Source organism: Saccopteryx leptura, chromosome 2 (genome assembly GCF_036850995.1).
Source record: "Saccopteryx leptura isolate mSacLep1 chromosome 2, mSacLep1_pri_phased_curated, whole genome shotgun sequence".
NCBI lineage: Eukaryota > Metazoa > Chordata > Mammalia > Chiroptera > Emballonuridae > Saccopteryx > Saccopteryx leptura.
This window is the reverse complement of record NC_089504.1, coordinates 3,932,623-3,960,555: the sequence shown is the minus strand read 5'-3', so window position 1 is coordinate 3,960,555 and position 27,933 is coordinate 3,932,623. Positions and strand designations below refer to the sequence as shown.

Sequence of the window (27,933 nt, the reverse complement as noted above, 5' to 3'; positions counted from 1 at the left end):
TTTACACACACAATATCTACAACTGTGCTATGCCCTCAAGTTCAAGCCAGTGGGTGAAGAACAGTCTATTCCACAATATTCAACAGTGTTTTGAAACCACTGGCTAACCATTTGGGGGGAAAGAGTTAGGCTCGTGGGGCGCACCCATGTCAAAACAAATACTGGAGGCGCCAGAGATTTCAGCGGGAACGCAGAGCTGTGAACGCAGCAGGGGACGACCCGGTTGGCAGCCCTCCGCGGAAGGGACGGCTGTGCCTGTGTGTTAGCAGGAAGCTCAGGTCCGGCAAGGGGACAAAGCCAGGACTTAGACCTGCGCATGACTCCAGTTCGCAGGGCAAATGGGGCGGCGGGTGGAACCGGGGTAAGAGAACCCCCACTTCAGACACACGCGAAGGCAGGCGTGTGAACCGGAAGCCGTCAGGCGGCTCTGGGCAGCGGAGTCCCCCGCGGGATGGGGCGGGGCGGGCTGCAGCCCTGTGTACGGACGGACGGACGGACGGACGGGCCAGCTCACCTGTTGGGGCTGTGGTCCAGGCCGTCCAGCAGGCGGGCCTGGTCCAGGTCTCGCGGGAAGCCGTGCAGCACCCAGCCCCTCTGGACGCAGTCGTGCTGGTCGAGGCGGTGGCTCAGCACCTTCACGATGATCCTGTCAGGGACTGCAGAGAAAGCAGGACAGGTCACTCTGCCGGCCTGGGCCCCTCTCCTGCCCAACCAGAACGCAGGGAGTGTCCACGGCCCGTGGGCATCCTGACTACTGGACCACGGATTGGACTGGCAGAGTCGGGTGCAGGTGGTCAAGGCTGGGGTGCCCTTTGCCGAGGCCTCCACGGTCCCAGGCATGGGACGAGTGTGGCCGACTGAGATGGGTCGAGTGTCCGCTTGACCTCGAGCTCTCCCTGACCCGGACAAGACGGCCATGCCCACCGCAGCCAGGCTAGTTCACAGCCGTCCAGTAACAGGTGGGCTGTTTCCCCGCCCCCCAAGAACCCAGGTATGTATGCAGCAAGGGCGTCCTCACAGGTGCCCACTACGCCCTGAGGGCTCGGTGCTCCTCACCCGGTCACCTGGGGCCCCACACTGTCCCCGACTCTGCAATCCGCAGCTGCCCCGCCCCCGCCCCCTGCCCCACGTAAGGACCGAATCTCTGGAGGATCTCTGCGCGAGTCACAACCGGAGACTGAAACCACATCTCGGGGCGGCAGACGTGGGGGACGGGGAGATGGGGAGAAGTCTCTTGTTTACATTCCACAGCTGACATGTCCCTGAAATCTTTCTCCTCAGATCCGCTAAATGTCCCGTGTTGCTAATGGACCGTGTTCCAGCAATTTGCTCAGCATGTCCGGCACGGCATGCTACGCTCACCGCCCCGGAAAAGCTTGGTGAATATTGCCGTGTGGCTGCGAACGCGGGCCCCCAGAGCTGGCGGCTGCAGCTGCAGGGGTGGAGGTATGGCGGCTTCGGTGGGCACACGTGGTCTCCTGCTCGCGTCCTTGGGTCAGGCCGGTGGCCCCAGGGCACACATCTGAACCCTCCCTGAAGGCGCCCAGGCTGACAGCCGGGTGAACATGGGAGTGAGAGGGGCAGAAACACCACTAACGTCGGCTTTCCTCCATGGCCAAGACATGCCAGTTCCTCCCCTGTGGCCAAGGAACCCTGACCTTACTCCAAGTCATGTGCAAGTCCCCGAATTTGCTTTTCCTGCCCTCTTTCTGCCTTTCTTCCCCGGTCCCAGAGAACAGCAGAAAAGGGATTTCACCCGACTGAGGACATTTGGTGACGTCACATGAACGAGAAATTGTACAGCTAATCCCCCTCTCCCCCTGCTTGATCCTGCTGTGGCTCCCAGTACTCTGAGGATAAGAGCAGCCCCTCCTCCATGGCCACAGGGCTCGCAATGCCGATTCCTGCCTCCCTCCCGCCCAGGTGGCTCTCCCCGCCGACCTCCACCCCCCCTGAAACGTGCAGTCCCTCCACCCAGAACATCTTCCACCCTTCTTTCACGCCTTGCCTGGGGAGAGCGTTTGTGCTCGCCCTCCCCGCCAGGATGTGCGCAGCTCCCCGCCCCGGGGCAGCCCAGGGCTGCCCCTCACTGGCACCGGCACCCTTGTTACGATGGCACCCTGGTAATGAACTCTGGCTAATTTCCCGTGCGAGGTCCGCCTGCGAACACAGCACCGTGCCCGCCTCAGCTGCCCGGGATGAACACAGTGCCAGCACAGAGCACGTGCCTCGGTGCAGCTAAGCAGAGGTGGTCTAACCAGGGTGGCCAGGCTGTGCGGAGCCGGGTGGCAGGGAGGAGGGAACGTGGCTTCCTCAGCCTGGCCCTCCCAGGCCGGCTGACCCCGGGCGGTCTCACAGCCTCTCTGAGCTTCAGCTCCTGCATCCACCAGAGGACGTAGACGACAGATCGGTCACCACGGAGTCACATGGCGTGCAGAGTCTCAGGCACGTGGGAGACACTCTGAGATGGTGGCTGGAACCTTCCAGCTCGGAGGCGACTTCACGGGGTTTTCCCGTCTACCTGCAGTCAGGGCACTCTAAGCACAGGCTGCTGGCCCTGGGGTAAAGCCCTGTCAGTGACCGGTGGGGACCTCTGTCCCTGGTTCACATCCCGGAGGGGGGGTAATGTGCCCCCGGGCAGAGGCTGGGAGGAGGGACAGCCAGCCCCCGCCCCCTACAAGCTCCACAGTCATCATGTGGGGCTCTCTCCCCTGCACGCAGGTACACTGGTCCCCACCACACTGGCCTGCGAGGGACAGGGACGCGGGAGCCAGCACTGCGGTCACCGTGTGAGTGAACAGTGCGCCTGTTCTCTGACCCCGACACCTTGTGTTTTCTGTCAGGACAAATAAACAGATTAAAAACCATGTAGGGGCCCTGGCCGGTTGGCTCAGTGGTAGAGCGTCGGCCTGGCGTGCAGAAGTCCCGGGTTCGATTCCCAGCCAGGGCACACAGGAGAAGCGCCCATCTGCTTCTCCACCCCTCCCCCTCTCCTTCCTCTCTGTCTCTTTCTTCCCCTCCTGCAGCCAAGGCTCCATTGGAGCAAAGATGCCCGGGCACTGGGGATGGCTCCTTGGCCTCTGCCCCAGGCACTGGAGTGGCTCTGGTCGCGGTGGAGCGACGCCCCGGAGGGGCAGAGCATCGCCCCCGGTGGGCATGCCGGGTGGATCCCGGTCGGGCGCATGCGGGAATCTGTCTGACTGTCTCTCCCTGTTTCCAGCTTCAGAAAAAAACAAAACAAAACAAAACAAAACAAAAAAAACCATGTAGGTAAGAGTTGCTAGTCCCAAACATGTACAGACATTGTCACCTGAGTGAGAAGCCGACACACATCCCCGAGCAGCACGGACACGGTGAGAGGGAGGCTGGCGCCCTGCCCCCCTCCAGTTTACTGTCTAGCGGGCGACGGACAGCACACAAACCAGCACGCACTTCGGAGCCACAGACGCCGCGGAGAAAACAAGGCAGTGAAGGGAGGCTGCTGGTCGGGTCCCCCAGTGATGGGCCAGGGCCGGGCTGGCCTGTGAGGCCACCCCCGTGAGACCCGAACGGTGCGCCCAGCAGCGGGAGGCCTGGGGAGCAGCGTTCCAGCAGCAAGGCCTGCCCGGGGCCGGGGCGGGGGCCGGTGTGGCTGGGGCCCCGGGTCGGCGGGACCGGGAGGGGGCTGGCAGGTCCTCAGGAAAGCGGGGGCCTTGGGAATGTCACACACGGGCCCTCCATGCAGATGTACTGAATGAGCACGTGGGGACTGTCCTCCGTGTCTGCACGTGGAAAGCCCCTTTTGTGGGGTCAGCCTGCAGTCGCCATTCGGGGTCCCGGGCCTCAAGGAGGCGGCTGGCCCACAGCACCGCCGTGCAAGTGGCCACTGCGGCCCCCACGGGAAGGGACTGACCCTCCAGCAGGGTCTGCAAAGAGCTCGGCTGAGGCCCCCAAAGACCACACAGCGGCCTGCAGCTCTGGGTCCCCTGGCTTCTAAGGAAACGGTACCCCGCCCCCACAGCAGCACCCCCCAGCCTAGCTGAGAGGTGTGGCAGCCCCCAGAGGGGCCCCCAGAAGAGGCCAGCCGAGCACAGCGAGCTCTGTGCACCTGCTGCTGTCCTGGGAGGTAGGGTCCAGCCAGCCTCCTCGCCTGCAGCCTGGGGAGCGGAGGCTGTGCTGGGAGGAAGGAGTCCCGGGAAGGTTAGCGATGCAGCCGGCCGTGTCAAGGGAGCTCCCGGGCAAGTGGGAGCGGAGAGCCCTGGGGCCTGTGGACTCCGCCTGCCAGTCGGGGCCTCCCTGAACCTCAGTGTCCTCTGACGCCCACCTCCCGGCCGCCGTGGCCCTGGGGAAGGCTCCGTCCGGGGCTGTGGGGCGGACTGTGGGTGCCTCCTCTGACGCCCACCTCCCGGCCGCCGTGGCCCTGGGGAAGGCTCCGTCCAGGGGCTGTGGAGCGGGCTGTGGGTGCCTCCTCTGACGCCCACCTCCCGGCCGCCGTGGCCCTGGGGAAGGCTCCGTCCAGGGGCTGTGGGGCGGACAGTGGGTGCCCCGTTCGTCCCCCCTAGAAGTTTAGGCAGGTTCCTGTCAGACAGCCACGCGGAAGCCACCGGCCCGAATCGTGACCCTTAAATCACAAACACGAAGTCCAGCGTCCAAGCTGGGGGCTGACGCCGGGGAGTGCTGTGGGTTTGAAACGGGCTTGTCCTTGGCAGGGAGGTCCCCGGGGAGGAAGTGTGAGCACAGGGCGGCCATGCCAGTGCTGTCCGCGCGGTGCCAGCGGGCACGGTCCGAGGCGCACAGGGCGGCCACGCCAGTGCTGTCCGCGCGGTGCCAGCGGGCACGGTCCGAGGCGCACAGGGTGGCCACGCCAGTGCTGTCCGCGCGGTGCCAGCGGGCACGGTCTGAGGTGTGCACCACGGGGCAGGACCAGTGGGATAGTGTGCACTCTAAAAATCATTCCTATTTACAGTAACTTGGAATGAGGTCGACGACAGAAGGACGAATGAGAACAAAGCCAGTAAATGACTTGGGTGATACTTTACGGTCTCATCTAAATATGTATACAGACCCCCCCCACACACACACACACAGAATCAGACCAATCCCTCACGGAGCACAGGGCCCTGGAGTCCAGGCAGACAAGGACAATAACCACGAGGCTGGCCCCTCGGTGCCCGGCCCCCCATCTGTACCCTAACCTGCCCACAAACTGCATAGGCATCAAGAGGACCCGGGTGGCGTCTGGGATTTGTTTCAGAATTATCTTATTGAGCGAGGCCTTGCAGGTGGGTCCCAGACACAGGGAGGCTGAGCACACGTGTGGGCTCGTTATACTGGTGACCAGGGGTCCCCAAACTACGGCCCGCGGGCCACATGCGGCCCCCTGAGGCCATTTATCTGGCCCCCGCCACACTTCTGGAAGGGCACCTCTTTCATTGGTGGTCAGTGAGAGGAGCATAGTTCCCATTGAAATATTGGTCAGTTTGTTGATTTAAATTTATTTGTTCTTTATTTTAAATTTTGTATTTGTTCCCGTTTTGTTTTTTTTACTTTAAAATATGTGCAGTGTGCATAGGAATTTGTTCATAGTTTTTTTTATAGTCTGGCCCTCCAACGGTCTGAGGGACAGTGAACTGGCCCCCTGTGTAAAAAGTTTGGGGACCCCTGCTGGTGACGGTTCCGGCAGGTTCTCTAACCCTTTTTTTTTTTGAGAGAGAGAGAGACACACACACACAGACAGACAGAAAGGGAGAGAGATGAGAAGCATCATTTCTTCGTTGCGGCTCCTTAATTGTTCACTGATTGCTTTCTCATACGCGCCTTGACCAGGGCAGGGTGGGGCGGGGGCCTCCAGCAGAATGAGTGACCCTTTGCTCAAGCCAGAGACCTCTGGGCTCAAGCCAGCAACCATGGGGTCATGTCTAGGTCTGTGATCCCTTGCTCAAGCCAGCGACCCTGTGCTCAAGCTGGCAACTTCGGGGTTTCAAACCTGGGTCCTCAGCATCCCAGGCTGATGCTCTATCCACCGTGCCACCACCTGGTCAGGCTTCTCTAAACTTTTTATACAGGTTTAAAGCCTTCCATTTAAAACGTCTTTCTTTTCTTTTCTTTTTAAAAGAAAACTATTTAAATTCCTAGAGGAGGTTGAAATGGCCGCTGTGGGAGAACATTCTCAAGGGACAAAGGACAGGCTGTAAGCTCCCCAGAAGGCCATGCTGTGGGGGCACTGGGTGCCCGGGGGAGCCTCCGTCCTTCCGTAACTGCACCCCAAGCCTGGCACTGCGGTGTCGCCCGGCTCTGCCCTTCGTGGGTAATCCTGGGAAAGTGGCCCCAACCCTTGCTCAAGGCTGCTCCCCTCTCTGCCCCTCAGTCAATGTTGAGTATGGATAGCTTTCCATTCACAGGCCTCGAGGGGCGGCCGGGCCCCGGGGGCTCTATGGTCCGCCCCTCATCAGGGTCGGGGTTGAGGTGCAGGGGGGCTGGAGAACCCCTGGAGGACCTGCCTCCCTCCGAGGCCGGCCACCTTGCCAGGAAACCGCCCTCCTGGCTGTGGGTTCAGGCTCCTGCCCTGCACCCTTCTCCTCCCCGCGGGCACCTTCCCAGCCCCCGCGGTCGGCTGCCGGCGGGCGCGGCTCAGACGCGGCTCTGGCTCTCGGAGCAGCCCTGGCTGGCTGTGTTCTGGCGGAAGTGTCCTTGATAAGTCTGCGCGTTCACCCTTCATCCCCCGCTCAGACAGGCTTCCCGCGAGGTCTAACGTCTCTCTCCATTAAGTCGGGTGCCTCAGGCTTGGTTCCTGGGCTTTGCGGCTGACATCTTAGCCGGGGACTGCCAAGGGCTACCTCTCCAGAATGTCCTGTCAGCCCTAAATTTAGCAAAGTGCAAGATAGGAACATCCTATTATTTCATGAGGACACACCATGTTTCAGGTCTCTTTCTCTCTCTCTCTCACTTTTTTTTTGTCTCTCAAGATCTTCCATAAAAGACAGCAGGGCTCACATTGACCTCGAGGTTATTAAAATCTCAATCCGTTTATTTTGTGCCGACGGGTGTGCTTGGCACCGGGGTTGATGGGAGTTCTGGTCACAGGTGAGAGGCGCCCAGGCCCCACAGGGGTCCTGCCGGGTCCCCCGCTCCTCCTGTCTTGAACCTGAGGATTTGAGGGTTCCTGTTTAAAGGCCTCCCTCCCCCACCAAGCTCCTTCCTGCACAACAGAACCAAGCGTCAGGGCCAGCTGGGCCACGCAGAGATGACGGGACATGGGACAGGGCAGGTCCTGGGCACAGGTCTGACGTTGTGCCCCTCTGACTAGCTGACGGGGAGTCAGAGGGCCCAGCTCCCGACTTCCCCTGGAAGGCAGTGGAGGGGCAGAGGGACAGAGGGGCCTCCTCCAGGCCCTGCTGGGTGCCTTCCAGCTGCTCCACACTGCCACCTGCGGGCCACACCGCGTCCCTGCCTCCACCCACCACTTAGGGCCCCTGACCTGGGGCTCAGTGGAGGAGGGGAAGCGAGAGGGTCACCAGGCTGCCTTGAGAAGGTTTGGGGACAAAAGTGGAGAAAAGGAAATAGCTCCCTCAGCCAGAGCCTGCAGGCAGAAAAGACCCGGACTGACTGACAGACCTAGAGTACGTGGTCTAACCTTCCTCTCACCCCGGGGCCAGTCGGAATAAAGCAGAGCACCTCTCCACATAACCCTGCACACTCCCTACACACACTCACCCCTACACACACTCACCCCTACACACATACACCCCTACACACACACCCCTACACACACACAACCCTACACACACTCACCCCTACACACACTCACCCCTACACACATACACCCCTACACACACACCTACACACACACAACCCTACACACACTCACCCCTACACACACTCACCCCTACACACACACCTACACACACACAACCCTACACACACTCACCCCTACACACACTCACCCCTACACACACCCCTACACACACACACCCCTACACACACACACCCCTACACACACACACCCCTACACACACACACCCTACACACACACCTACACACACACCCCTACACACACACACCCTACACACACACCTACACACACACCCCTACACACACACACCCCTACACACACACCTACACACACACACCCCTACACACACACCCCTACACACACACACCTACACACACACACCCCTACACACACACACCCCTACACACACTCACCCCTACACACACTCACCCCTACACACACACCTACACAAACACAACCCTACACACACACACCCCTACACACACACACCCCTACACACACACACCCCTACACACACTCACCCCTACACACACACCTACACACACACACCCCTACACACACACACCCCTACACACACACACCCCTACACACACACCTACACACACACACCCCTACACACACACACCTACACACACACCCCTACACACACACCTACACACACTCACCCCTACACACACACACCCCTACACACACACACCCCTACACACACACACCCCTACACACACACACCTACACACACTCACCCCTACACACACTCACCCCTACACACACACACCCCTACACACACACACCCCTACACACACACACCCCTACACACACACACCTACACACACTCACCCCTACACACACTCACCCCTACACACACTCACCCCTACACACACACACCCCTACACACACTCACCCCTACACACACACACCCCTACACACACACACCCCTACACACACACACCCCTACACACACACACCTACACACACTCACCCCTACACACACACCTACACACACACAACCCTACACACACACACCCCTACACACACACACCTACACACACACAACCCTACACACACTCACCCCTACACACACTCACCCCTACACACACACCTACACACACACAACCCTACACACACACACCCCTACACACACACACCCCTACACATACCCCTACACACACACCTACACACACTCACCCCTACACACACTCACCCCTACACACACACCTACACACACACACCCCTACACACACTCACCCCTACACACACTCACCCCTACACACACACACCCCTACACACACACCTACACACACACACCCCTACACACACACCTACACACACACAACCCTACACACACTCACCCCTACACACACTCACCCCTACACACACACACCCCTACACACACACACCCCTACACACACACACCCCTACACACACTCACCCCTACACACACACCTACACACACACCCCTACACACACACCTACACACACACAACCCTACACACACTCACCCCTACACACACTCACCCCTACACACACACACCCCTACACACACACACCCCTACACACACACACCCCTACACACACTCACCCCTACACACACACACCCCTACACACACACACCCCTACACACACACCCCTACACACACACACCCCTACACACACACACCCCTACACACACACACCTACACACACACCCCTACACACACACCCCTACACACACACACCCCTACACACACACCCCTACACACACTCACCCCTACACACACTCACCCCTACACACACACCCCTACACACACACACCCCTACACACACACCCCTACACACACACACCCCTACACACACCCCTACACACACTCACCCCTACACACACTCACCCCTACACACACACACCCCTACACACACACACCCCTACACACACACCCCTACACACATACACCCCTACACACACTCACCCCTACACACACACACCCCTACACACACACACCCCTACACACACACCCCTACACACACACACCCCTACACACACACACCCCTACACATACACCCCTACACACACACACCCCTACACACACACCCCTACACACACACACCCCTACACACACTCACCCCTACACACACTCTCAGAAATGCACACTGCACACACCCCTACGTACACCTTATACACATGTACCTACTAGACACATTGCACGTGCACACACACACACACACCCCTACACACACTCACCCCTACACACACACACCCCTACACACACACACCCCTACACACACACACCCCTACACACACACCCCTATACACACACACCCCTACACACACACACCCCTACACACACACACCTACACACACACCCCTACACACACACCCCTACACACACACCCCTACACACACACCCCTACACACACACACCCCTACACACACACCCCTACACACACTCACCCCTACACACACTCACCCCTACACACACACCCCTACACACACACACCCCTACACACACACCCCTACACACACACCCCTACACACACTCACCCCTACACACACTCACCCCTACACACACACACCCCTACACACACACCCCTACACACACACCCCTACACACACACACCCCTACACACACTCACCCCTACACACACACACCCCTACACACACACACCCCTACACACACACCCCTACACACACACACCCCTACACACACACACCCCTACACATACACCCCTACACACACACACCCCTACACACACACCCCTACACACACACACCCCTACACACACTCACCCCTACACACACTCTCAGAAATGCACACTGCACACACCCCTACGTACACCTTATACACATGTACCTACTAGACACATTGCACGTGCACACACACACACACACCCCTACACACACTCACCCCTACACACACACACCCCTACACACACACACCCCTACACACACACACCCCTACACACACACCCCTATACACACACACCCCTACACACACACACCCCTACACACACACACCTACACACACACCCCTACACACACACCCCTACACACACACCCCTACACACACACCCCTACACACACACACCCCTACACACACACCCCTACACACACTCACCCCTACACACACTCACCCCTACACACACACCCCTACACACACACACCCCTACACACACACCCCTACACACACACCCCTACACACACTCACCCCTACACACACTCACCCCTACACACACACACCCCTACACACACACCCCTACACACACACCCCTACACACACACACCCCTACACACACTCACCCCTACACACACACACCCCTACACACACACACCCCTACACACACACCCCTACACACACACACCCCTACACACACACACCCCTACACATACACCCCTACACACACACACCCCTACACACACACCCCTACACACACACACCCCTACACACACTCACCCCTACACACACTCTCAGAAATGCACACTGCACACACCCCTACGTACACCTTATACACATGTACCTACTAGACACATTGCACGTGCACACACACACACTGCACCCCTACAGGACATACACACATCAAACACCCGCTGCACAGGCTATGCCCACACTGCTCCGCTGATGCTTTCCCTGCACGCAGACACCTACACACTCCATACCCCACACCCATCAACACATTACGCCCACAGCCACCCCGCTACACACAGCCTCTGATGCCCTGTAACTTCTTTTCTTCTTCAAGTCCCCTTGAAACCAAGGTAAAGATGACAACCGGTTACCTGTAAGGTTCGTGTAAGACTCAGAATTTGCTTCTTGTCTGACCAGGCAGTGGTGCAGTGGATAGAGCATCGGCCTGGGACACTGAGGACCCAGGTTCAAACCCCAAGGTTGGCGGCTTGAGTGTGGGATCATAGACATGACCCCATGGTCACTGGCTTGAAGCCCAAGGTCTCTGGCTTGAGCAAGGGGTCACTTGCTCTGCTGGAGCCCCCTGGTCAAGGCACATATGAGAAAGCAATCAATGAACAACTAAGGTGTCGCAACGAAGAATTGATGTGTCTCGTCACTCTCCCTTCCTGTCTGTCTGTCCCTGTCTGTCCCCCTCTTCCTCTCTCTCTCTCTCTTGCTAAAGAAGTTAAAGTTAAAAATTAAATAAACTGATCCTTAAAAAAGAAAAGGAATTTGTTTCTCCTCCCCCTTCCCAACCTCCCCGTGCAGCTGTGGGGCCCCACCCGCTCTCAGAGGGGCGCCGTGGGGGAGTGAGTCTGAGATGAGAACAGGCCCGGTCGGGGGAGGAAGAGAACGGGGCGCTGTGGGGGAGTCTGAGAACAGGCCGGGTCGGGGGAGTCTGAGAACAGGCCGGGTCGGGGGAGGACGAGGAGGGTTGCTTCTGCTTTATTTCCATCTCGTGCGCACTGACTCTTGGAAGGAACGGGGCTCCCGACTCCCACGTCTCTTCCCCAGAATGCTGGGGGCTTGGCCCAGGACATGGGTTAGATCCTCTGGGCCCCCAGTCCTTTATCAGTGTGTTCTGGGAGACTGCAACCCCGCCCCCACAGCGCTGATTCCAGGCAGCTTACATAACCAAGCCCTCCTCCTGCATAGCCGGAAATCATGAGAAGGACCAGCAGCGCCAACAGGGCCGGCAGGGCAGCTGTGGCCTTCGCCATGCTGTTTGTTTATTATTGACTGCCACCTGCTGGTCAATCCTGGGTACTGCGCCCCATATGGCCACAAAATGATAAACCGTGACATTTCTAAACCCTCTAAGGGAGATAGATGAGGAGGAGAAACTGGACTGTTGGAATCGGCCGCACCCTGGAATTCTTGGGGAGGGGGAGCAAGCCCCAGGACATGGCCTGCCTCTTGCTAAACCTCAGCCACTTGCCCCAGACAAGCCCTGTCTTGCGGGCCTGCGTTTCCCAGGCGCTCAAGATGGCACAGATGTCTTCTAAGACTTCTTTAGGTTCCAAAAGTCTATATTCTAACATCTCTGTTGCTTTTTTTTTTTTTTTTTTTTTTTGTATTTTTCTGAAGCTGGAAACAGGGAGAGACAGTCAGACTCTCACATGCGCCCAACCGGGATCCACCCGGCACGCCCACCTGGGGGCAACGCTCTGCCCCTCTGGGGCGTCGCTCTGTTGTGACCAGAGCCACTCTAGCGCCTGGGGCAGAGGCCAAGGAGCCATCCCCAGCGCCCGGGCCATCTTTGCTCCAATGGAGCCTCAGCTGTGGGAGGGGAAGAGAGAGACAGAGAGGAAGGAGAGGGGGAGGGGTGGAGAAGCAAATGGGCCCTTCTCCTGTGTGCCCTGGCCGGGAATCGAACCTGGGACTTCTGCACGCCAGGCCGACGCTCTACCACTGAGCCAACCGGCCAGGGCCGAACATCTCTATTGCTTAATAATAATGTTTAAACTTGAGCGGCAGACCATGGTGCCAGGAAATAACTTTTCAATGCTGGATTTTTTTCCGAGTGTAGAGGAGCCCCTTCCGCCCTGGGCCCTCACCAACGGGGAGCACACGTGTGCTGCTGCCCCCTCGAGAGCGGCCGTCCCCGTCCTGCCCCTTCCCGTCACTCCCCTCTCTGCCGTGTCCACTCGGGCAGAGGGCCGAGAGGAGATCGCGGTTCCCACACGTGGTTGACGCGTCTGCCGCTGCCGGCAGAGCCTTCCGACAGCGGACACATCAGTCTGTCTCGCCAGCGCCGTTTTAGACCGGCACAAAGACCGTTTAAACCAGGGGTCTCAAACTCAACTCAGCATGTGGGCCGCAGAGCAAGATCACAGCCGTTGGGCGGGCCGCACTAGGTCTACAAAAGGCAACTGTTACGCAACACTTTTCTCACTGCAGTTGAAAACAAAAAAAAAAATCAGTACAACAAGCATAATCGTACATGCAGTTTACTCAGTGTCACAAAACGACCAGAAACTGTAGTTTGCATCACAACTGCTGTTAACTAAGCTAATATCTAGCTAGTATGCTAGAGAAATGAAAAATACAAGTAGGCTCCTAGGCTTACTTAATTTTATCCAAAATATTTTGAACTTCGTGGATTAGTCTGCGGGCCGCACAAAATTGTTCGGCGGGCAGCATGCAGCCTGCGGGCCGCGAGTTTGAGACCCCTGGTTTAAACAAAGGCAATCTTCTGTAAATAACGGGCTCTTCACTTGGCCCATTAAGACTTTTAATGAAACGACGCGCTCACCCACACTGCATCTGACGATTTGATAGTTACTGTTATCTTAAAACATCTGTTCACACCTTTTGGTGGAACCGGAAAGTAAAGACGGGAAAAACGGGTCTGTGTGTCAGGAACTGGACTGTTCCCGGACGGAGTGTGCTCACTGTCGCTGTTCACCGCCAAGCGAGCAGTTTAAGGAACATGATTTTCCTCCATTTTAACAGATCTGGGGCTTAGGAGGAGTTCCTTCTCCACCTCTCGAGGGCAGTGAGAACACCACTGCCCACGTGACCTGTGAGAAGAAACCAGCAACGCCTGGGGACCTGGAAGCGACGGGAGCCCGGGTTTCCGGGATGGGAGAGGCACGATGGTGGTCGCTGAACCAGAGGGTGCACGCTGCCTGCTCTGAGCTTGGCTCTGTTCTCAGCACGTGGTTTGCTCTAGTACAGGTATGAACTCGTGTAATTTCCATAACAGCCCCATTTTACAGACTAGGAAACCGAGGCACAGAGAGAGGGAAGGAACTTGCCTGGGACCACGTGGCTAATGCCCGGTGGGGCCTAGATTGAAAGGCGGGTGATCTGGCTCTGGGCCACTTCCTCATCTCTGGTCTCCCTCCCTGCGTTCTGGGAAGGGGCTGCGGGAACTCCGCCTCTGCTCCCGGGTTCACTGGCAGCGTGTCCTTGGGTGAGTCCTTTACCTCTCCCCTGCGGTTCCTTCCTCTTCAAAGAGAACGAGACCTTCAGGTCTTCGAGCTATCAGAGAGCCCCGTGTGGCAGGTGTGAAGTCACGCTGTCACCCAGCTCCTCAGGGACTACAGGGCTGTCTGTTCTGAGTCACAAGGTGTAGCCTGTCCTGAGCAAAACGGAACCACTCAACTCAGCCCTCCCTGGTGTGGAAGGTCGGGGATGGCCACTCTCCCATCGAGAGGTGGGCTGCCCCTCGCCTCGGATCCGGGCCGGTCTTACTGACCAGTCTGATGAACAGGATTGGGCAGCAGCCTCGCTGCTCACCCCACACTCCAGGCCGACCATCGTCACCGCCCTGGCCTCCCCGGGGGGACGGCTGCCCCAGCACCAGGCGGGAAGGCTGGGGGACCCGAGCCGCCACACGTGAGGAAGCCCACGCTGGCTCGTGGAGAGGTGTCAGGAGGGAGACGCCCAACACCCTGGCCTCCCCGGGGGGACGGCTGCCCCAGCACCAGGCGGGAAGGCTGGGGGACCGGAGCCGCCACACGTGAGGAAGCCCACGCTGGCTCGTGGAGCGGTGTCAGGAGGGAGACGCCCAACACCCTGGCCTCCCCGGGGGGACGGCTGCCCCAGCACCAGGCGGGAAGGCTGGGGGACCCGAGCCGCCACACGTGAGGAAGCCCACGCTGGCTCGTGGAGAGGTGTCAGGAGGGAGATGCCCAACACCCTGGCCTCCCTGGGGGGACGGCTGCCCCAGCACCAGGCGGGAAGGCTGGGGGACCCGAGCTGCCACATGGTGAGGAAGCCCACGCTGGCACGTGGAGAGGTGTCAGGAGGGAGACGCCCAACACCCTGGCAGTCCCTGCATCCCAGCCCAGGCACCAGGCGTGGGAACGCAGGCTCCGTCTTGGGGACAGCAGCCCCAGCAGGTGCAACAGGGGGAAAGAACCCAGACACCGAGCTGACACCGGAACTGAGAACCAGACGGGGCAGCCCAGTCCTCTCCAGCCATTTGAACTATGCCGAGCAAGGCCCACGTCAAAACAAACACAACAAAACTCACCTAGAAACATGCGTGTGCACCCAGTGGGCCTCACGACTGCCCTCACTCGCAGGGTCACCACTCACAACACGGTGAGTGTCCAGTCAGTGGCCTGCGGTGTGCCATGCACTGTGCCGAACACGTCAGAGGCCCAATGACATCTTATTCACACAGCGACCCAGTGGCTTCCGTGCTGTGGGGAGCTCACCGTTCAGGGGAGGAGGCTGGGTGGACGCCCACAGCCACATAGATGGGAGGCAGCAGAGTCTGCCCTGGAATCAAGGCCGTGACTTGTGAGCCCAAACCTGCAGCTGCTTCCCGGACTGCAGGAGTGACCGTGGTGGTCCCCTCCCGTCTGCAGCTGCTCCCCGGACTGCAGGAGTGACCGTGGTGGTCCCCTCCCATCTGCAGCTGCTTCCCGGACTGCAGGAGTGACCGTGGTGGTCCCCTCCCGTCTGCAGCTGCTTCCCGGACTGCCGGAGTGACCGTGGTGGTCCCCTCCCATCTGCAGCTGCTCCCCGGACTGCAGGAGTGACCGTGGTGGTCCCCTCCACAGGCCCGCCCGGCTGCCCGCTGCCTCCTATCACTGCTGTCCCGCCCTGTGAAGGGATCTGTCTGTCCGCAGTGCAGGAGCAGGAGAGCTCCCTGCTGCAGCCACAGGCGCCTGCCAGGGACTGCCGGGGACTCCCTCGCCACGCTGTCCAGGCCAGGTGCTCCCTCCAACACTGGCTGGGCTCCTACTCCGGCCCTGGGCCCAGGGGGCAGATGGGGTCTGGGTTCTTTCCCCCGTCGCATTTGCCGAGGCTGCTGTGCCCAAGAGACACAGGCGGCGTGAGGTGCTGGGGCTCCCAGCCAGGGTCCATCTCACCTCCCGGAACCCAATCGTGACCGGAAGTGGGGGTGGTGAGACCAGGGTCCCAGAGGGAAAGGCAGCCGTGTGCACTGAGGTGAGAGGCAAGGGGGAGGGATGTGGCCCCATGGGACGGGGTGGGACGGCCGCAGGCAGTGTGGGTGGGATGGGGGCCCCCCTTATGCTCCACACTGCTCCCACCTCCGCGTCCCTCCATCCCACCTGCCGATACCCCTCCATCACGTCCCCACCGTCCTCCCTTCTGTCCCCTCACTCAGAGCAGCGCAGACAGGTGTGGAGCTGGAGGGAGTGGGCCGTTTGCCCCCTCGTCCCTCATGGCCGTGCCATCCCCACACCCCTTCCGGCTGACAAACCCGAGCCTGCCCCACGCCCCTGATCTGCTGCAGGGACACAGCCACTGCCTGAGGGACAGGGCCGTTTGCCCCCTCGTCCCTCATGGCCGTGCCATCCTCACACCCCTTCCGGCTGACAAACCCGAGCCTGCCCCACGCCCCTGATCTGCTGCAGGGACACAGCCACTGCCTGAGGGACAGGGGCTGCCGGAGGTCAGCCGGGGCAGCGCCCCCTCAAACGCCCCGCTCAGAGCCCCACCAGAAAGAAGCTGGTGTCAGCGACTGTCCCAGAGGGAAGGGGCTTCAAGCTGCACCTGCCTGGGGGTGTGTGAGAGGACCCCCCAGGCGGCTGCATGGGAGACCTCTGGCCGGAGGAGAAAGCTGGGCCTCGAGGTTTGGCCTGTCGCAGACAATTTCACAGCTGAGTGGGCTGGAAGCCACTGGGGCGGCCCCTGGAGAGGGGACTGCTTCCAGAAGCCCTGGTCAGAGTGAGAAGGACACCATGCACTTCGAGGCTCATCTCAGACTGGCCAGAAACATGTGGGTTTTGCTTCCTCTTGCTTTGTGGTCTGAGAGCCTGACCGGGCACGCGCTCTGGGGGCATGGTCCTGCAGGGCACCCGCGGTGACGCGGCTGGGTGGCGAGAACGGCCCTGGAGAGGCCTCGCCCCGGCGGGGGTGAGAGACTCTAGCTGAACGGAAGCATGAGCGAGTTCAGAGCCTCTCGCTGACTCAGTTTCCCCACTGTCTGGCCACTGAACAAAACTTTGTGACCCTCACGGTGAAAAGACCCATGGACGATGCCCAAGTGACTCGTTTTGTTATAACGCAGGGAGACCAGGCGCACTTTTGCGACAAAAGTCTGGTTTTAAACAAACAAGGAGCGGGATCCTCTGGGCAGGAAGCTGTGGGTGAAGGGCGGCACCGACCCCTCTCTCCTCGAGCTCACAAACTGGCCCTCGGCCCTGAGCGCTGCCACCGCCTGCTTGGCGAGGGAAGGGGGGGCCAGCCCCCAGCCACGGCCACGGTCCCCTCCTGGACTGAAGACACTCGCAGAGACTTTCCGTGAGGAAATCTTTGTAGCAGTCCCAGCGGGAAAGTCAGAAGTTTCACTTGAAAAAAGGAGCTACTTCAAAAGCATTGTCAGATGGGAGGTGAGGTGAGGCTTTAATGCATAAAATTACAGGGCTGCCGCTAATCACCCTGGAGCGGCCCTGCCTGGGGGCCCTGGTGGGGTGGGGCGCCCACGGGACAGGTGGGGACACAGTGCGGGGAGGCACAGCGGATAAAATACACGTTGACTGAAAGAGTAAATGAACGTGTTTATTACTTCCTGCTTGGACTGTGTGTGCGTGTGTGTGCGTGTGTGTGCGTGTGTGCGTGTGTGTGTGTGTGTGTGTGTGTGTGTGTGTGTAGGAAAATGAAAGAAAAACGTGGAGTTGTTTTTTTTTTCAATAATAAAAAGGGAGTTGCACCGCGGGGCCCCTAAAGCTTGTGAAAAATTAAACTCGACGGATTCAAACTGTCCTATTTCCACTTCAAAAGGGAAGAGGCACTGAGCTCTTCCCAACTTATCTTCAAACGCCCAGCACCCTAGAAAGTTTCTTTAAAAAAATAAAGGCTCCCGTTCCCCCAAGCGCTGTACCGGTTACTGTGCCCGCTGTCTCTCCCTCTTCTAATTATACCCCTGTGAGTCTATTAATCAACTGGTAAATAATTTAGAGCGCCGGGCGCTGTCTTCCGCTCCCACGAACACACCGCGGGCACAGCCGGCGCCGGAGCCGGGCGGAGGTCCCTCCGGGTTACGCTGCGGGCGCCGCGGCCGCTATCCGCTGCCTCCGCGCCTCCGCGCGCCTCCGCGTGCCTCCGCTCACACCGCCAGCCTCCCTTTGTCTTTCAACGCGGCAACTCCGCGCAAGTTTTTAACAAATGCAAAGAGCCGGCCTATTGTGGAGTCTTTAGTGTGCATTTAGTGATGAGGATATTAATTCCCCTAAAAAAAAAAAGAGGTGCTGCTGCTGCGCTCTGATCCACGCCTCCTGGGAGGCTGGCGCGTAAGGCTCTCGAAAACACTCGTAATCATCTCAATTTGGGGCTGGTTTGGCTTTTTTTTCGTGCTGGGAGGGCTGCGTTGGCTGCGGTGGGGTCTCATTACCAGAAAGGGTGCAAATTAAGAGTTGGATCTCCTTCTGATCTCCCCCCTCCCACCCTGCCTCTTCGCCTGTTCTGCTGCTGGGCCACCAGGGACCCTCTCCCGACGAAGTGTTTAGGGAGGCCTGCGGCGGCCCAGGTAACACTCAGTAATGACCTGCCTTGCAGGGAGGTATCTCCTCTGCACACCAGGCCTCGCTTCTAGGGGAAAGGCATCGCACAGATGAAGGGGACACAGCCCACCTGAAGCCCGATGTCAGGTGGGCTGAGCACCCAGGGACTGGCCGCTCAGCTGCAGGGAGGGTGCGGACCGGTGGGGCTGGTTACAGGGCTGCAGTGCCTTAGGAGCTCGTGGTGATCTGGCCAACAAGCTCGGTCAGCCCATGTTGGAATGCACAATTCCCCTTCTGCTCCTGGAGAGACAGGAAACAGAAAAAGCTAGAGTCTGACTCAAACCCCCACCGCCTGGATGCCCTCGGTGGGGGTCCCTGACCTGAAAGCACCCCCCACACACATTCTGACCGAGACAAACATCTCACACCCAGAGCAAAGAACTGAACCAACGCAGGCCAGACACGCCATGTTGTCCTGGGTGGCTGACCAGAGAAAGGCCGAGCAAGGCTCTGGAAGGGAAATAACCAGCAGGGCCGGACAGGAGTCACCCTCTCTCTGCACCACTAATTAGAGCCAGCGGTCTGGGCTCCACCTGTACCCACTGCCAGCAGCCAGACATACCGCCACGCACCAGGCCACAATTCAGGCCTGGAAGTCCTGGGACAGGGGAGAGAAATATGGCTGCGCAGACTTCTCCGTGTTGAGCCGAGGCCGATGGCAAGGCCGCTGTTATGCTTAGAGGACACTGGGGACACAGACAGCCCCATGGCACCAAGGGGCTGCTCTCCTCTGGACACTCCAGGTCTCTGGGACTGAGAAGCCTCACCTTAAACAACCTCTGGTGGGAGAGGGGTCCCGGCACATGGAGGCGGTGGCACCGTGAGCCCCCGATGATCCCAGCAGAGAACGGGGTCTGGGGGCGCCGTGCCTGATCTTGGGGAGAGCCTCTACCGCTGCACAGAGGGGCACCGGCTGCCTCACTGCAAACGTGCAGGAGCAGCCGAGAACCTCTTCTTCCAAAAGCTCAGGACGGTTTTGACTCGTGTCATGCCTGTGTGAACATGGCAGGGGCTCCGGCGACTGAGCTGCGTGACAGGGCTGACCTCGCGAGCCGGGCGCAGCCTGACCGCCACGGGTAGCTGCGTGACGGGGCCGACCCCGCGAGCCGGGCGCAGCCTGACCGCCACGGGTAGCTGCGTGACGGGGCCGACCCCGCGAGCCGGGCGTAGCTGCGTGACGGGGCCAACCCCGCGAGCCGGGCGCAGCCTGACCGCCACGGGTAGCTGCGTGACGGGGCCGACCCCGCAAGCTGGGTGCAGCCTGACCGCCACGGGTAGCTGCGTGACGGGGCCGACCCCGCGAGCCGGGCACAGCCTGACCGCCACGGGTAGCTGCGTGACGGGGCCGACCCCGTGAGCCGGGCGTAGCTGCGTGACGGGGCCGACCCCGCGAGCCGGGCGTAGCTGCGTGACGGGGCCGACCCCGCGAGCCGGGCACAGCCTGACCGCGGCGGCCGTGACACGGGTGGCTGAGTGGCGAAGGCACGTGCGGAACCCTCGGGAATGAGTTTGTTCTGTCCGTGGCAGCTCAAGTCAGACGAGGTTAGGGGGCGCAGACCCATACACTCCCAAGTCCAGGGCACTGAATGAGCACCCCCACGCCCTGTGCACAGCGTGCAGCCAGGAGACCGGGAGGAGCGGAGATGGGGCCCTGGGGTCCTCTGCCCAGTGAGCGTGGAAAGACGGGAAAACAGTAGTTATTAATTTTGCAGCTGATTTGAGAAGAGGAGGTGTTGGCAGCCCCCATGAGGACAGGAGAGAACATAGCTGTGTCCACAGAGGTCATGGCTGGGACATCACACCCTGAGGCCCCATGCGTGTGGGGGGGCAGCTCCACGGGGAAAGGACGCCATCTGGGTCTGTTCCACTGAGCTGCTGACGGTGGTGACGACCGCCAGGGTGGCCCCGATGCATGGCAGTCACACGGCTCCTGCCTCTGGGGCTGCAGCTCCAAGGTGAGTGGAGCGGGCAACAGCCTGACCTGGCAGGAGCTCCGGGAGGGGTGGCGGAGGCTGGCCGCGGCTGCCGGCGGCCTGGAGCACGGGGCAGAGTGTCCCCAGCGGAGGAGCCCCGTGCGGAGAAAAATACTTAGGAGGGGGCGAGGGTGTATTTCTGCACGGGGCTGGCTACATGATTGGAGGCTCTGGTGGTGACAGCTGCCAGCTCAGAGGGGCAGGGCTGTGCTCGGGGGCGACGAGGCCTCTGCCCTTGACCGGAGTTCCTAGAACCTTCACGTTTCTGGACGGCACCGACGAGAACAGGGGCAGGGGGTGGGGAGAGACCCTGCGTCCCCAGGAACGGTGCTGGCCCTGAAGGCAGAGAGGGCTGAAACATGCCTCGGGTGTGAAGACGGAAATCTGAGATGGACGCCTCGGTGGTCCCCCAAAAGGAAGCAGCTACTGTCTGTGCACTTGGGAGGGACTTCTGGGCCCAGGGCGGCTTGGGGGAGACAGATCTGGCGGCCCCCTCCGCCCCCTGCCCCACTTTCCCAGAGAGGGGGTACCTCGGACTCCCTCCCCACTGCTGCCTCTGCCCAGGCAGGGCCCGGGGCCAGTTCCCCAGCCCACCGTCGGGGCGTGGCTGTTACTGGGGCAGGGGCCATCTCAGCATCTCAGGGGCTTGTCCCTGGGCCTGGACTTGGAGACCGTGTCCAGAAGCCCACGGAGCCCTCGGGTCCCCACATCTTCCCTGTGACGCCCCCCGCAAACTCTGGGCCTGTCTCCAAACGGCTCAGGTATGGGGAGGTGACATGGCTGATGACCAAGCCCCTGAGGTGGCACCCCGACACCGGGTCCCGGACATCAGTGATGCTGGCTTCCAGGAGCAGGCGCAGGGCCTCGGCTGGGAGGTCATCAAGGGCGGGTGGCTAAGCAGAGTTTGCGCGTTTAGCCCGACCTCCCTTCCAACAGAATCAGGAGAGTCCTGTACACGCCCTCCCTTCCACAGGCTGGGGAAGTGGGTCCCTGCCAGGCCAGGGGTTCCAGCGCCCTCCTCTGCCCAGCAAGTGGTCTGGTTTCCTCGGGGGGCATCTCCATAGCCCACTAATAGACCCTGTGAGTGGCACAGATGCGTTCTTTGTTATGCTCAGTGACGGAATTCATTGCTCTGGTGAGGGAGATGCCGTATTGGGTGCTGTTGTGTCTTGAGTTTTGTAGGGAGTGAGAGGTCTGGCGTTACAGAGTCTAAGTGACAGAAGGTTGCAGAGGGCACATTCGGCACAGAGCAGTGACGATCTTATAGGAGACTGTGCCTTCAGTCTCCTTTCTAGTCACCAAAAAACAAGCGAGCCACTCTGCCTCTTGGCCACCACTGAAAAGACTCGCCAGGTTTATTTTTCAAGGCCAGAGAAAACGGGTGGGAAGACGGGACTGTGCTGACCAGCGGAAGCTGGCCGAGGGGCCTCTGAGGGGCCTCTGAGGGGCCTCCGGCAGCTGTGAAGGGCATGGAGCACGCCCCCCACCCCCGCAGCCTGGGGAAGGACCAGCCCCCCTCCCCCCGCAGCCACCGACTCAGGACGGCTGGCCCCAGGCCTGGGGAAGGACCAGCTCCCCCCCCACCCCGCAGGCACTGACTCGGGACGGCTGGCCCCAGGCCTGGGGAAGGACCAGCTCCCCCCCCCCCCCGCCCCGCAGGCACTGACTCGGGACGGCTGGCCCCAGGCCTGGGGAAGGACCAGCTCCCCCCCGCCCCCGCCCCGCAGGCACTGACTCGGGACGGCTGGCCCCAGGCCTGGGGAAGGACCAGCTCCCCCCCCCCCCCGCCCCGCAGGCACTGACTCGGGACGGCTGGCCCCAGGCCTGGGGAAGGACCAGCTCCCCCCCGCCCCCGCCCCGCAGGCACTGACTCGGGACGGCTGGCCCCAGGCCTGGGGAAGGACCAGCTCCCCCCCCCCCCCCGCCCCGCAGGCACTGACTCGGGACGGCTGGCCCCAGGCCTGGGGAAGGACCAGCTCCCCCCCCCCCACCCCGCAGGCACTGACTCAGGTCCCCCACCCCCGCAGCCCGGGGAAGGACCAGCCCCGCCCCCCCAGGCCTGGGAGATAACACATCTGTGCTGTTGCTGCAGCAACAGGGAAGGAGCAACCCGGCCCCAGCAGACACGCGGGCACACTGACGGAATGACGAGTCCCAGCTGCTCCCGGGGCACGTGTGAGCTGGCCCACCCATTCCCCCTCGACGACAGGCTGGTTAGAGCAGCAGCTGAATACCGTCCGGTCCCCGCCATGGAAGAGGCGCAGCAACACGTAACACGTAACACGCTCAGTCCGCTCACTCGTAGCACATTCACTCACTCCGTCAACCACTGCTCTTTAGGGAGCTGACCACCCGCCACGCCGACCCACGGGAAGCCGGCACTGCCAGAGGCTTCAGGTCCCTGCCCCCGCGGCTGCCACAGCGATGTGTTCCTACCCGCACGCCTTCCGGGCGCACCCCATACCCGTCCCCGTGACTGGGGGTGTCCACGGGCACCTCACCCGCAGGAGCTGACTCTGAGAAGGGAACGGGCTGGGGTGCCTGGCTCGGGAACACGGGGCTCCCTCTCCGGCCCGCCCGACGTGCATCACCGACTCTGCGCACTTGAACGTCACCCTGGGAGCCAGGACATGCTGAGAAGGGACTTGGGACGTCCAGGCCAGGACGTCGCCTGGGACGGGGTGGGGGAGCCCTCTCAGCTGACGGCTGGGAGCAGGCAGCCTGATGTTACCACTTCCTGGTCAGCTTACCCTGCCGGGAGGACGGCGGGAACCGGCCCAGGGTACCCTGCCGGGAGGACGGCGGGAACCAGCCCAGGGTACCCTGCCGGGAGGACGGCGGGAACCAGCGCGGGGCCCCTGCCGGGAGGACAGCGGAAACCGGCGCGGGGCGCCCTGCCAGGAGGTGTCCCCATCAGCGCACATGCTGTCCTGTCCCTCTGACCACAGCTGCCTTCGGGCGACTGCCCTCACAGCAAGCCCACGCTGGTACCAGACCTCACACTGTGCCGATGGCACAGAGAAGATACAGCACTTCACACAAGAGGGGGAGCCGTGGGCCAGGACACGCCGCCCGGGGAGGCCACGGGGTCCGGAGGGGCCCAGACAGGCCCCGCTCTGCGGCTCGCTTGTGGACGCAGGGAACTGGACCAGAAAGATCCCAAAGGCTCCCTTCCTCAGGGCCGGAGCTTAGGAATACTTTCAGGTGGTAGGTCCTGGTGGGCGGAGGGGGTGCTGGAAGGATGATCTGGTCCGGCCTCACCCATCAGGCAGGTACCGTCGGACCCTCCGAGGACCAACGGCCGGTCGCAAAGCTGTCTGCACGCCCGGCTCTGAGTGCTGGTTGAATCGGATTCTCTGCCCACAGTGTGCTGTGCATGCTGACTAGTGAAGGACGGGGCGCTCTGTGGCCTCTCCTGGCCCCCATTTTAAGTGTCACCAGTTACGGAGAGCAAGCATCCCTGGGAAACAGACACCTTCCAAAGCACCGGTGAGAGCACAGCAGTGCTGACCCACACAGGCCGTCCGATGGTCAGGCGGGAGGCCAGGGGCCTTCCCAGGGAGCAGGCACGGGGCCTCTGCTCCCGGGACAGGCCCGTTCCCTCTCCGAGCCCCCGGTTCTCGGCGAGCCCCAGGGAGCGGGCACGGGGCCTCTGCTCCAGGGACAGGCCTATTCCCCCTCCGAGCCCCCGGTTCTCGGCGAGCCTCAGGGAGCGGGCATGGGGCCTCTGCTCCAGGGACAGGCCTATTCCCCCTCCGAGCCCCCGGTTCTCGGCGAGCCTCAGGGAGCGGGCACGGGGCCTCTGCTCCCGGGACAGGCCTGTTCCCCCTCCGAGCCCCCAGTTCTCAGTGAGCCCCAGGGAGCGGGCACGGGGCCTCTGCTCCCGGGACAGGCCTGTTCCCCCTCCGAGCCCCCGGTTCTCTGCTCCCGGGACAGGCCTGTTCCCCCTCCGAGTCCCCGGTTCTCGGCGAGCCTCAGGGAGCGGGCACGGGGCCTCTGCTCCCGGGACAGGCCTGTTTCCCCTCCGAGCCCCCGGTTCTCGGCGAGCCCCAGGGAGCTGGTCAACTCCGGGACCTGGGAGGCTTGGGTGGTCGGGGAAAGTGTGGCCTACCTGTCAACTCCTGTTCAAAGTAGGGCCGGATGGCCTCGCTGAACTTGGACTCTTCGGCCACGACCTCTTTCAGCAGCTGCCCGCAGCACACTGGAGGGGAGAGGGGCAGAAAGGCCCTCGTCACAATAAGAATGAGACAAAAAAAGGCCCCAGTGCTGCCTGCCGGGGGAAACAGGGTCGCTGAAAAAAAATGAGAGGGTTTTTCTGAGCGTGGGCGTGTGTCCAAGTGAAAGCAAATTCCAAAAAGGAACTGGGAAATTAAGAGGCTGGTGAGGAGGGTGTGGGACGCATGAAAAACCGGGGAGGGCGGGAAGACGTCACGGGGAGGTCGCGGCGTGGCAGCCCCTGCGGGACCCAGGGGCCCGAACTGCCCCGTGGGGCTCTGGTGGGTGAGGACTGGTGTCCGGCCACAGAGCTGGGCCGAGCGATGTGTCCCGCACACGCTCCTGTTCACGCCGTTCACACAGGGGGTGGCGGGGAAGCCTGCGGCTTCTGGTCAGCGAGGCGTCTGCTTGGGGTCACGGGTCCACGGATAGGAGGGCTTGTTCGAGCAAACGGACCCCCTGGTGACCACGGGGGCACACGGAGTGCCCGGCCACGCTGCTGCCCCCTTGGGAGGCACGGGCGTGCGCGCAGGGGCCCTCCCGGCATGAGCCCCGGACGTGGCCAACACACGAGGTGTCGGTCAAGCAGCGTGGAAGGAGCGGACACCGGGCTCCTTGGCTTCGGACGGCGGTGAGCGCCAGAGCCAAGGTTCAGGCTGGGCTTTCACCCATTAATTCCACAGTCTTGCTTTTCTCAACTTTAAGGCCAAGGAGTTTTCTTCCTGTTCTAAAGCAACAACAACAACAAATCCTGACAGTAACTGAATGAAGTGAAGGTATAAGACAGCAGCCGTCACTGAGACTACATCCTGGGCAAGGACAGGCGTCCTTCGCTGTGGAGGTGACAGCAGGGCCGGACTCGGGGCAGCTGGCAGCTCCCTCCCCGAGGGAGACGGAAGCCACAGTGAAGGCAGGCGGTCACGGGGCAGGGACCTTCCCACGGGCCAAGCGCCCTGCCGGGTGTGTGTGGTCTTCCTCAGTCCTCACGGCAACCGGTGGTTTTTCAGGTGAGGAAACAGACTCGAGAGGTGACGTCGCCTGCTCTAGGTCACAGAGCCAGCCGAGAGGTGACGTCGCCTGCTCTAGGTCACAGAGCCAGCCGAGAGGTGACGTCGCCTGCTCTAGGTCACAGAGCCAGCCGAGAGGTGACGTCGCCTGCTCTAGGTCACAGAGCCAGCCGAGAGGTGACGTCGCCTGCTCTAGGTCACAGAGCCAGCCGAGAGGTGACGTCGCCTGCTCTAGGTCACAGAGCCAGCCGAGAGGTGACGTCGCCTGCTCTAGGTCACAGAGCCAGCCGAGAGGTGACGTCGCCTGCTCTAGGTCACAGAGCCAGCCGAGAGGTGACGTCGCCTGCTCTAGGTCACAGAGCCAGCCGAGAGGTGACGTCGCCTGCTCTAGGTCACAGAGCCAGCCGAGAGGTGACGTCGCCTGCTCTAGGTCACAGAGCCAGCCGAGAGGTGACGTCGCCTGCTCTAGGTCACAGAGCCAGCCGAGAGGTGACGTCGCCTGCTCTAGGTCACAGAGCCAGCCGAGAGGTGACGTCGCCTGCTCTAGGTCACAGAGCCAGTGGCACGGCTGGGGAGGCTCAAACCCGAGTCTGTGCGACACCAAACCCAGGCTTAGCGTCCCATTCTGGCCATGAAGGAGTAACAGCATGCTGCCCTTCTGTCGTGAAAACCATGACAAAAAAATATATATGTGAAGCAACTCTTCTCAGGCCGTGGACGACAGCTGACCAGCGCTGTGGTTCTGCAAGAAGGGACACATGGAGTTCCATCTCACCTTGGATTTCTACCTATGGTCACTTTTCACACCGCAGACACCCAGCCAAGACCCGGGACACGCAGCCGAGACCCCGGACACCCGGTCGAGACCCCGGACACGCGGCCGAGACCCCGGATGCCCGGCCGAGACCCGGGACGCCCAGCCGAGACCCGGGACACGCAGCTGAGACCCGGGACACCCGGTCGAGACCCCGGACACGCAGCTGAGACCCGGACACCCGGTCGAGACCCCGGACACGCGGCCAAGACCCCGGATGAGACCCGGACACGCGGCCGAGACCCGGGACACCCGGCCGAGACCCCGGACACACGGCCGAGACCCGGGACACGCGGCCGAGACCCCGGACACGCGGCCGAGACCCCGGACGCCCGGCCGAGACCCCGGACGCCCGGCTGAGGCCCCAGACACGCGGCCGAGACCCCGGACACCCGGCCCAGGAAGGCACACTCTCATCCTGCCCTCACAAAATTAAAAATAAGCCTCAGATGGACCCAGTGGATCCTTCAGTAACTTAACCACTTGGTACAGCTCCACTCTTTTGAACTCAGTATTCTTTTTTCTTAGATTATTTATTTATTTATTCATTTTTGGGGGGGGAGCAGGAAGCATCAACTCCCATATGTGGCTTGACCAGGCAAATCCAGGGTTTCAAGCTGGTAACCTCAGTGTTTCCAGGTCGATGCTTTATCCACTGCGCCACCACAGGTCAGGCCCAATGAACTCAGGATTCTTAAAGCAAAACCACACAAACCAGACTCTCAATAATGTGAGAACCACAAGGT

The 27,933-nt window shown here is 61.0% G+C and overlaps 1 protein-coding gene across 4 annotated transcripts in view; it reads right to left on the bottom strand.

The window, feature by feature from the left end:
- AK8 (adenylate kinase 8) overlaps positions 1-27,933 on the bottom strand; it is a 120,949-nt gene that overhangs the window by 44,868 nt on the left and 48,148 nt on the right. For all 4 annotated transcript variants that reach the window (XM_066366816.1, XM_066366817.1, XM_066366818.1 and 1 more), the window contains 2 exons: positions 25,263-25,352; positions 515-656 (listed from right to left, as the gene is read on the bottom strand). In XM_066366816.1, coding sequence (XP_066222913.1) covers positions 515-656; positions 25,263-25,352 — 232 coding nt within the window. The remainder of the gene's footprint in view (positions 1-514; positions 657-25,262; positions 25,353-27,933) is intronic.